Consider the following 12,282-nt stretch of genomic DNA (forward strand, 5'->3'; position numbering starts at 1 on the left):
CAAGTTTCAGGCAGGGTTTCCAAGTGTACACTGTGTCTTTAGATCGGGAGGGATTAAGAAGAGAACACTTGGCTTCTGGCCCAAAACTCTCCACAGTAAACTAGCCACCAGCTGGAAAGGTGTAAATTAAATGGTGGCACATGACGGTTTGCTGATAATCTCACCAGATTCGTGAGGGAACAAACACAGGAGCCGAAACTGGATCTGTGCACCTAATCACGCAGCTAAACAGAGTAAACCTACCATCATCGTCGTTGAGTAACAGCTTATTGACCTGCTGGCTTAACGTGTATGACGACAGAATTTGTATAAATAGCCAACGTTGTGCATTTGTTCGTGGCCTTGGTGTGGGCATTGGAGAAGCCAGCCTGAATATGAATAACTTCAAGATTTTGTTAATATGCACAGGTGAGTTTAAGTTTGCTGATTGTTTGCTTTTAGAAGAGTCTGGGTATTGAAGAATTGGATCTGTGTTGGGATCCTTTTAGTTTCAGTTAATATCTCTCAGCTTTCTGCTTCCTCTTATGTGCATGCCTGTGCGTGTGAGTAAAGAGAAACACTTACTATGGCCTTGGGTTTTTTCATCCAGTACTCATCTTGGTATTTTCCAGGTTTAATTCATAGTGTTATTTGCTTTTAACGTCTTTTCTACTCTATAACAGGGTTGTATAATGCATTTCTTAAGCTTATGACTCATTTTCACACTGTGCTGTGTCTATGGACACTGCGTATGCTCACATACTATCTCTTGAGTTGTATTTCACAGTCTACGAGTGAGTCTAACAATATTTTATTTCTACTCTTTGCTGTGGAGGTGTGGAGTTAGGAAGCTATAATGAGTCATATCTAGAACAACATAGAGTCTTTTTTCATTCGCATGAAAAACAATGAAACTAGTTAAGTAGATAAAACCAGAAAAGACATTATGCTGATATTTTGAAGTGGTGTTTCAAGTAAAAATGCAATAAAAATGTTTAATTGAATGGACAATTCCTAGACTGAATGATCAATAAGAAGGAAGCAATTAGTGAAATTTTCTCTGGATAAGATAGCGATTGTGCTTGGTAATAAATAGTTCAGTAGCCAGACAGAATGAAGAAATATTTTAGAGGTAGAATAAGAATTGGATCTCGGTTTGTTCATCAGCTAAAATTTATTATGTAGGGCTCAACAGAAAATGTGTATCAAAATCTCACTAAGGGGAAATCCAATGGTAGTTTTGTTTCACATGAGGTGTTTTCTCCAACTGTCTTCACTAATGAGCACAAACCCAGAGTGACCATGGGGCAAATGATTTCTCTTCATCCTCTTCTTGGTCTTACTTAAGTCTTTATGTGTTGACAATTTAGCGTTTTCCTATATCGGAGCAGAAATTCAGATGTTAATCAACCCTGTTAATTTGCCTGAGAATCAGCTTCCTGGAACAGAACTAAGCCGAGCTTATGACAAAGATGTGGCTGGGAGACCAAACGCCTACCGCTTTTTGAATAAAACGAAGTATTTTGTCATCGATGCAAGTAAATTAATTTTACCATTTACATTTTTTATTTATTTTCTAACTGTTAAAGTAAGACTCTTAAGACAATTATTTAGTTATACTCCAGTTGTGCATTAGAATGTTTGCTCAAACTTTGCTTCAGAAACTTACAATTCCAAAGCTCTCCCCTCTTGTCTTGCTCCTCACTCAGAGTAAGCCTGACACTGCCCTAAGAAAATTAAGTTTTGTCCATTAATCAGCTTGAGAGTTGCTTCTTCCTTTTCAAAGCAGAACGTGCCCCTTGAATAAAAAATGATTTGGGATATGCATTTTGAACGAATTTTAAGGAAAACAATTTGAAAATATTTTGATCAATAAATTTAAACTGTCTCCCTGAGAAGATCACTGAAGCATCAGTTAAGGTAAGCAACACACATTGTTTCGCACGGCAGCACCCAGATCCCAGGTAGTTTGCAGACTAAGAACTCAATAGTTTGGTAAGAAGAGAAAGATGTTCTTAGTAGAAACACTGAAAATGTAAGCAGAATTCAGTTCTTCCCACAATTAGCCTGTGGTCCAAGAAACTCCTCAAAACACAGGTGATAACTTGGGAAGGTTGTTGATAGCTTTTTTTTTTTATCCATGATGCTTTTTCTGTTCAAAACATGAGTTTTATAATTTTATATGAAATTAGCTAAGTGTTAGCTATAAACTGAGTTGTGTCCTAACACAGCTATTACCCATATTTCTGTTAAAATGCATGTACACATTTATTTGTGTATTCTACTCAAGAAATATCAAAATATTGCCTGGTATGATGCTTATAAATGCAAGAAAATGAGTTTTAAAAATGGAAATATCTTTGTGTCTCAGTCGCGAGCTATGTGTCTTCTTTAGAAAGTTCTACCAACAGTGGAGCGAGCTCCACAGTCTATAAACAGTCCCGTTTCACAGAAGTCCTTTCCAACTTCTGCTCATCAGTGGCTTCCTCTTTCATTCAATCTCCGAGACTCTGCATTAAACCTCAAATTTGGAATAATGTATTCTTGACTACAGTTTGATAATAACAATTTTTCTGTGGCTCTAGGGTCTCTGATTTATTTCTTTACTATTTGTTTTTGGTTTTTGTAAAAGTGCATGTGTGGGTCAGAGTTTGACATAGCAGGTCTTTTTTTTTTTCTTTTTTCTTTTTTTTCGGAGCTGGGGACCGAACCCAGGGCTTTGCACTTGCTAGGCAAGCGCTCTACCACTGAGCTAAATCCCCAACCCCATAGCAGGTCTTTTTAGCTTGTTCTCCATCTTACTTTGTAAGATAGGTTCTCTCATTAACTCTGGATCCCACCAATTTGGCTAGGTTGTCTAACTAGAAAGATCTGAAATCCTCCTGTCTCTGCTGATCTTGTTCTGGTATCCCAATATATGTGACTATATCCATATTTTTTGTGGGCCAGAATAGAGATCCTCATGCAGGAAGCTCTTTGTCTATTGAACTATTTTCCTTGACACATGACTTTTGATTTTTCCTAGTCAGATTGCAGCAAGACCCTCTCCTAAGAGTGTTCAACTGCCTGCTATTTGGATGCGAGTCATACATTTTCCCTATATGACCACTGCTAGAGTGACAGTGTAACTCTTGTTTGAATCCCTGATGAACCCCCATGAAGCTTTCCATATTCCTTGTTTACCACTTTTTAATAATATGAATATATCTGCATCTACTTATGAAAAACAGATCCACACCTAATCTCTCATCTACCCTGGTCTTTGGTGTTACCTAAGGTGAAAGCAAGTGTTAATCCTTTTCTCTTGCTTATCACCCTCCCACTCAGCGTCTTCACTAAGCTAGTCAAAGGAATTTTGTTTACTCAAATCCTTCTTTCTGCCCTCAGTTTACTCCACTTATGAAAAAAAATCTATTTTTTAAAAAAGAATCCTCTCTTTTCCCACTGATCTTGTGACATTTTTCTACCTCTTGGCTTTCACCAAAAATTTTCATCTTCAGAGAGAACCATGTCTCCTGCTGATATTACTCACACTCCCATGCAGCTCATATCTCTGTGTCAGGAAGTGGGAAGTCAGCATACTTCTCAGTCTTTAAAAGTGATTCCGGAGTGTGGCTTTGGTACTCTTTGGAATTTTCCCGGCTTATTTTCAGCTCCTTCCCACACCATAGTAGTCATTTCCCTGGGGACAGAATTATGTCATTCATACTATTTCTTTCCACTTCATGTTTTGCCATAGACTTTCTTCTGTTTGTCTGATCTTCACACTGTCTCCTATCCAGTGTCACAAATGCAGAATCTCTTTTGTGAGCCAGTATAAAACCTTGTTCTCAAATCTTGATAACATTAAAATAAGTTGCCCTTCCACATCCCTATGGCTGTAGCCAGAATTTATCTACACTCAAAACAATTTTTTTCCTGTATTCATTTTTTGTTATGCGTGTACCACGTGCACATATATGTGTGTTTATATGTTTGTGGCTGTATATATTTGTACAGATGCTTATTCACATATGTCGAAAGGTCGAGGGTTGACATTGAATATCTTCTTTCATTGCTTTTGACTTGAGTATCAAGGCAGTGTCCTTCACTTGAACTCTGAACTAACGAATTTCATTAATCTAGCTTACCAGTTTCTGCAGAAATCCATTGTATTTTTCTTCCAAGACTAGGGATATAGGTGGGTTATGTCTGTCTAGATATCATGCGGGTTTTGGGAATCTGAACCCTGATCCCTGAGCCTGAACAACAAGTTCTTTAGCTATTGTGTAAACTCCCAGTCCCTTTTCTTTTCTTCTTAGTTTCAGGATCTCAATCTCAGGTCCTTTAAAAAGAATTACTAATCATTTCTGTAATCATTTAAGTCATTCTTATCTTAATAAAACTCACATGTCTCCACAAGGCATCTTACTTTTCATTAAATTGTTCAGTCTGTAAAGAATTCTCTTCAGCAGTGTTTCAAACTCTGATCTCTGTAATATATTCTGGAGTAAACTTCAGTATGAAGCATGACTCAGACAAAACATAGCACTCTACTTTAATGCTTTATGCAAGACTAGAGTTAGGTCCTCGCCTTGTATAATTTTATATTTATTGTTTTCTGTAAAAGTTATTTGTGAAGCATACTCATCTTTTTTAAAGTTGGATTTATGTTTATTTTATGTGACTGTGAACCATATGTATACAAGGCTTCTATAATCCAGAAGAAGGCGTTGGATCCTCTGCAACTGGAGTTACACATGGTTCTTAGCTACCACCTTCATGCTGGAACTAGAACTACGGTCTTCTGCATGAACAGCCAGTACTCTTAACCACTGAGCTGTTGCTCGAGCTACCTCATTCATCTTTGATTTCTATGACACTGTAGTCTTCTGAGTTCCCCTAACCACACCTTTCCTCCACCTTGTCTTCCTTCCAACCCTAGCATTTCTCTTGCTTATTATAGACACTGTGTCATTCAAGGCTTTATTGGTTTCTACCTACTTATTAGACCTTTCATGCAGGTCTCAACTAAAACCTCACCTAACTATCCTATTATTACAGTGACTAAATGATCACAAAATACACACCCGAAGCCCAGACATTATGAGTGATAATATATCTACTGCAAAGAGATACTCAGAAACACCTTAAATTTAGTTATTTATTTAAGGTCTTGATTAGCTTTTCCTAAAGCTTCTCCTTTAACCTTTGTGGGAGTCCTATATGTAATTTATTACTCTCAGAAGACAAAGCAGTCCTGTACAAGAACATACAACCTTCAAGTACCCCAGGACTTGCATCCTTGACTACTTTGCAGAACATCACACACACATGATACATATTAGACTTGCTACTGTGTGCCCTTTAGAAAATGTGTGACAAATGTGGATTGCAGACTTTTCGCACAGCTTCTGTCTGGTTGAATCCATCTCAAATTGTTGGGATTCTAATACTTTGGTACATAATCTTCATCTTTAAAACGACTGTCTCAAGCCGTTTTTCCATCATATCTAATTTGTTTTGTACCAGTCTTCAAAACAGCTTTCTTGCTTCCAGGTTTTTTTCACTATTTTCTTTTTATTGACAGACCTTTCATTAAAGACAAAAATGTTCACTCACTACAACAACTTGATACATATTTATTTTGAGTCACATAATTATATGATATGTTTCTATTTTCCCAAGATAAAAGAAAAACTCCTTAAACCAATTCACGAGTCCCTTTAAATTGTGGTTCCTTTTAATACTTATGTTTTCAATGGTAACGGTATCGGTAACGGTAATGGTATCAGTTGCATATTTTATACATTAGTTAGAGTCTCCTATGCATAGCCTTCTTTTTCTTGACCATGGCACATGTCATGACATCTGTCTCCATTCTTCTCCTGAACAATCCCTTCACAACTTTGATTTGTCAGTTCATAAATAAATAAAAACACCATTTAAGAATGCAGCTTGATCTAAACTTCATATAAAAATTCTCTGTAATCTTCTAATTTCCCTTCTTCCATTCCTTTCCTTCTCTTCCATTCCTTTATTTCTTTTAGCAAAGAGATTTTCTCTAAGTATCCTGAGTTGGCCTTAAATTAATAAAAATCCCTGCTTTCTCTTTGGGAGTAGTCACATTATGGTGGTGTGACATCAACAAACATCATGGGTTACATTGGTATCAGTATATGAGCTAATTTTAGTAGTTGGGCCTTTAAAATCCAGATGCAACCAGATTTTATCTACAGGGATACAACTAATCTTGCATTATATCCTTAACACCAAAATCTTTAGGGAGTTGGGAAAGAACCATAGAGTCATTCAGTCAAGTTTACTTCACTTAGCCTAACAAGATGAGACCAATTAGGAGACACAATAATAAACCAACCCTTCCATTGATCCAATTTGTGTTTTCTTAAGGCTTGACCTGGTACCACATTTTAAAATCAGTTCTTGAATATTTAGGAAAAATAGATAAGCCCCATTTTGATTTGAGTGAAGTTCTGGTAGGGTTATGTTTGCCTTTTGCTATAACTTGAGTTTCTCTGGCAATTAGCATTACATGAAATCGAAAGGAATTCTGGAAGAACTTACAAGAAATCAAAAGCATATTATTTGTCCTTTTTACATTCATAAACCAAGTGTATTTGTTTTAAAAATAGTAAAAGATATTATCTGTTCATCATACAGAATTTCTCAGAATTTATAATAATTTTTCCTACCTATTCAATATATTTTTAAAACTATTTTATATATTCACATTCCAGGCATTACCTCTCCCCTCTTGGACTCCACAGTTCCTCATCCAATTCCTCTCCCCATTGCTTCCTAGAGTGTGTCATCCCCTAGGGCTCCCCCTTTCATGGGGCCTCAAGTCTCTTGAGAATTAAACTCATCTTCTCCCACTGAGGCCTGACTAGGCAGACTTCTGCTATATATGTGTCAGGGACCTTGGATTGGCCCCTGGTTGCTACCTTAGTCTCTGGGAGCTCCCTGGGGTCTGAGTTTGTTGAGACTGCTGGCATTCTTATGGGATCATTCTCTTCTTCAGCTTCTTCAATCTTTCCCCTAATTCAACCATAGGATCCCCCAACTTCAGTCCAATCTTTGGATGTAAATATCTGTGTCTGTCTCAATCAGCTGCTGATAGGGCCTCTCAGAGGACAGCCATGCCAGGCTCCTATCTGTAAGCACATCATAGCATCAGTTATAGTGTCAAGCCTTGATGCCCTCCACAACCATTGCCTCTGCTATGAGATGAATCTTAAGTTGGGCTGGTCATTGGACTACCTTTCCTTCAGTCTCTTCTCCATTTTTGTCCCTGCAGTTCTTTTACACAGGAATGATTCTGCTTCAGATATTTTGACTGTGGGTTAGTAACCCAGTACCTCCACTTGAAGCACGATCCATATAGGTGGACTATGAATTTCCTCTCCCCGGTGTTTGGCATTTTGGCTAAGGCTACCCACACTGAGTCCTGAGAGTCTCTCACCGCTTGTTTCTCTGGTACTTTGTAGAGGATCCCTACTCTTCCCCCCAAAAGGCTGCTTATTTTCATTCATTCTCTGGACTTCTCTCCTGTTCCTGTCCCCGGTACCTGATTCTGTTCCCCATTTTTCTACTCCCTCCTTCCCCTTTCCTACCCAGATCCCTCCCTCCCTCTGCCTCCTGTGAATATGTTTCTTTTAAAGGCAATATTATATGTACTTTAAAGCAGCTTATTTGTTAAAACATGTTTTAATTTCTTAAAATATTCAGTCTTAATAATATTGATATGCTTAACAATAAATATTATTTAAACTGTCTTTATTTCTTTTATTTTTTCTATACTATCTCTTCTTGCCTTAACTTAACTGATTATTTTAATGCTGAGAATTAGACTAAGCTATCAGAAGCAATTTATCTCCTTCCATAACATAGACTTCTTGATAATAATTATTTTTATCTTAGATTCAGTTCAAAAATTCTGCAAACCCAGACCTGAGTGGCTGGAGCGATGGCTCTGTCGATAAAATATTTGACACATAAATATGGCATAAATATTTTGAGACCAGATCCTTAGCACTCATGAAAAGTTGGGCGTGGCAACGATTATCTCTCATCCAATGCTAGTGGGAACAGGACATAGAGATTCACCATGCTTGCTGGCTAAGTAGTGTAGCCAAACAATGCACTCAAATAAACAGATATCCTGCTCCAATGCAAGGTGATAAGTGATTGAAGAAGACATCAACATCAATTTACTGTAACTTGTCCATATCCCAACTTACATGTACAGATCACAACCCTACATCCACATTCTAACACATATAAAGACCATGCATGATGTATATAAATAACTTAATTTTCTTTGTTCCTAGCAAGTAAATATAGTCAGCGCAGTCATTATGATTTCAGCCTCTGTGATCTCAGAAATAATTTTTAATAAAAATGGTTTAGGAAAAGGGAGTTTATTAGACAATATCTGAATCATTTATATTTCTTTCTTTGCAAGGAACCTATATTCATACCTATTTTCTTTTCAACCATTCATGAAAGATTCATAGAATGACTATTCTTTGTACAGCTTTGGTAAATAATGTCAATGTCAATTTAACTCATTTATATGACAGTTATTATCTATAATTCTAATGCATTTGTAGATATTCAAGTTTATATTTATAGATAGGTACAGGCTGGAGAGATGGCTTAGCGGTTAAGAGCACTGACTGCCCTTTTCAAGCTCCTGAGTTCAATTTCCAGCAACCACATGGTGACTCACCACCATCTACAATGTGATTTGATACCCTCTTCCAGTGTGTCTGAAGAGAGCTACAGTGGATTCATCTACATAAATTAAATAAATAAATAAATCTTTATAGATAGGTAGACTACTAGCTAAATTAGTAGACAGTATTTATAATTTTAATTGTATCTTTATTAGATTCTGGCGTCATCACATCTACAAAAATCTTTAATTATGAAACAGATCCAACCAGGTTTCTACTTATAGTGGATACTGGAGGAGACATGAGACACGTTTTGACCATTTATATAAATGATGTCCCGGAACCTCCAGACTGTAATATTGACCCACTTTTTTCTTCAGGCTCAGGTATGATGCTTATTTTTTCCTATTATTTAGTTTCAATAAAAATATATATTCAATGAGAGGAAATATGCTATTTAATATGAATATATTAATATTCAGCAACATTTTATTGGACAATGTATGTAAATAGAAATATGCAAACATACATATGTATAAGGAAACATGCAAATGCTCACTAAAATACATTGAAAATACATTTACTAGGTAGAATTTTCACTTATACTTGTGAGCTTAAAAGGCAAATATTAAGATTTAGAAAATATTTCTTAAGGGCAGTTAAAAAAGAATTAACACAGGAAGGCAAGAGGGATAAATTAATGTATTAGTAAGTGTATCTTCTTTCTTGGTTAATAAGTAAGTGTTTTGGAATTTTAATTTGATTATATTCTTATTTTATTTGTCTTCATGCCAAGGATATGTCATCATAAAATGTTTCACCTAAAGTATTCCACTTTCACTGACAATTATTTTCCAATAAAGTTATTGTGATCAGTGCCCTCTCTGTATTCTCTGACATGCATTAGATTCTTTTAACTATAGAGGTATTGTCTAATAAATACTATTTTTTCACCAAGAAATTCAGTGACAGATCAGTTCACATTTCTTAAAGTTGTGTCAGTCACTATGCCTCTTATTTTCTGATTATGAGAAGGGTGTGTGGCAAATAACAGTAAGCTATTGCAGATTGGAAGTTTGGGGCTCAGAGTTTGAACTGATGGGTCTATGACCAATTAACTCTGCTCCTATTGCAGAAATAAACAATGACTTATTGAGAGCAAGCGGCTATGGGAAAGTTATTTGTGAACACTGAAATTTCAGCTTCCTGAAGCTATTTTGTGTCAAAAAATATCTTTGTATTTTTAAATGATTTCATCTTATAGAAATTACTTTTAGTTCATAGACCATAGACATGCTGACAGAATTTAAGATGTAACTCATATGACTGAGTTTAAAAATATATAGCATGAACAGAGGAAGACTAGCCAACAGTTTGTTGCAGCAATCCAGGAAGGTACAGTACATTTTGACCTAGGAATGTGGTAAAAATAAATGGAAATAATCATGATAATCTTAAATGTTAAATCAACCTGATGATAAACTAAATAAAAAAAAAAAAAGGAAAGCCCCCAGGTTTCTCATTGGTAAAACTATGGTACAAATCCTCAAACAGAGAAGTGAAACTGAGGAACACACATTTAAAGATACTTGTGATCTCATTTTGAATTAGATTTGTTTGTTCCTGGATTGGATAAAAAATATAAATGAGGCCTCTAAACATGATAGGCAAGCAATCTTCCATTGAATGACATCCCCAGTGCAGCATATCATATTTGATATGCCCTTGTTAAATATATCAAAGAAGAGATTTAAGTTAGCAGTTGAGCTCAGAGGTCTTGTATAGGGTTATGAAGGTTTTGTAATTGAAACCATGTATTTGGATGAAATCACTCAATTACAGTGGGGACTTAGAAAAGGCACACGGCCAAACCTTGAAGAAATACATTTAATGACGTTGGGAAGAACGTTAGCCTGCCAAGAAAAGAAAGAACACTTTCAGTGATGGTAGAGAAAGGGGAGCATTATACCATGTATGACAAGGGAAAAGAATGTTCCAGGAGCATGCTAGGTGCGTGCTTAGAAAAATTGCATTCTACGGTTAACCTAATCCCCACATACAATATAAAGAAGCAGAACTAATGAGTCTCGGAGCTATTTTAACATGCCATAGGTGTAGAAGCCAGAGTGTTACAGGTTGATTAGTGAGTCTGAGAAAAGAAGTTCTTTAGACCTCTCAATATGAAATTGAACAGAAGGCAGTGGCTCCGTTAGATGCGATTGCAAGACTCTTGTCTGGCTTATTACTTTTTAAAAGAAGACATTGTCATAATTCATAAACAAACAGAGAGGATTCATTTGACTGGAAGGTTGAGTTCACATGAAGGAAAGTACAAATGGGTCAGATAAAAGCCCAGCTGGAATTAGTGAAAGATCTATCAATGTGTGCATATCTCTTCTAAACAGTTATATGTCTTTGTTTATCATTTTAATTTATTTTCTGTGTTTATCAAATTAAAAAGTGTCTTAAAATTTTACATTTTCTCTCTTCAAATTATTTTTGTACTCTACATTCTAAAAACATTCTAATGACCTGAGAGTACCTACTTGAAAGTCATGTTTATCATTGCAATTAATGTGTCCTTCCATGAAAAATATGATTTATTATACCTCAATTTTGAAGATTGGAATATGAATTTGAACTATAAATTGCCTTTGGAAATGTGAAATAATTTTTTAAATATACAATTTTAAAGTTTGAAATCTACAAAGCAAAACCAAGTGTTCAATTTACTAAATGGGCTCTATTAAATATTTTCAAAATGATCATTAAGATAAATTAATATTTTTATATATGAAAGATTAGATTTTTTTAGATTGTGCTCAATTATTGCATTTACTTCCTTAGGAATGTTGGTTGCATTTGGAAATGAGACATGTATTCCATAATGTCCATATAAAATAATCTTTTCATTGCTTTTACTACTATAAAAAATATACTTCCTGACAATTATTGTGCATCCCTCAAAGGGAAAAGAAACGTGTATACCCACTCTTGGTGGTATTTGCTGTAGATTTGGATAACTGAGATCTTTTCTTGTTTTGTTTTTCTTTCTTCTTGTGGTCAGGAAGCAAGTTGCCAGATTCTCTCTCCTAATCTGTAAGTTCTTGTATACTTTCTGGATCTCAGCCTCTAGTGACTCTTAAGTCTGATGACGACTCACTTCTTACTTTGAAATGCCCTCCTTTTCTGTGAGAGTATAATAAATCTGTTTTTGAGAATAAAAGATTAAGAGAGGTGGGGTCACCTCTGTGGGTTGTTCACTTACTGTTGGACCCAACTTGAAAATCTGTTTTGTCTTATCAAAGAACTTAACAGCTATTCAGGAGATTGCCATCTTTGATTTTCCAAGGAGGCATTTTTCATGGATGCTGGAAGTCTCAGAGCAAACACTTTTATCGTCAAATGAATAAAGAAGAATCATGTGTAAAAACGTTGACAGGAAATCAACAACATGGATGCCAAGTTTGCTTCATTTGTCAAGCAAGCATTGATGTACAAATAAGTTTTGGGAAACTGTTTTTGCTGTAAGATTGAGTAGGAGGTGGAAAGATATTAGAAACCCTGGCAATAATGGGTATGGGAGAGTTGGGGTCACGGTTAAGCAATGCATGCTCAGGTGGGG

General features: G+C 35.9%; 1 protein-coding gene across 1 annotated transcript in view; it reads left to right on the forward strand.

Moving 5' to 3' along the window:
- The first annotated feature begins 374 nt into the window (after positions 1-374).
- LOC116903002 (cadherin-related family member 3-like) overlaps positions 375-12,282 on the forward strand; it is a 96,236-nt gene continuing 84,328 nt past the window's right edge. The window contains exons 1-3 of the mRNA XM_032905313.1: positions 375-408; positions 1,350-1,517; positions 8,873-9,043. Coding sequence (XP_032761204.1) covers positions 375-408; positions 1,350-1,517; positions 8,873-9,043 — 373 coding nt within the window. The remainder of the gene's footprint in view (positions 409-1,349; positions 1,518-8,872; positions 9,044-12,282) is intronic.

This window comes from Rattus rattus, chromosome 6 (assembly GCF_011064425.1).
Source record: "Rattus rattus isolate New Zealand chromosome 6, Rrattus_CSIRO_v1, whole genome shotgun sequence".
In the NCBI taxonomy this organism is placed as follows: Eukaryota; Metazoa; Chordata; class Mammalia; order Rodentia; family Muridae; genus Rattus; species Rattus rattus.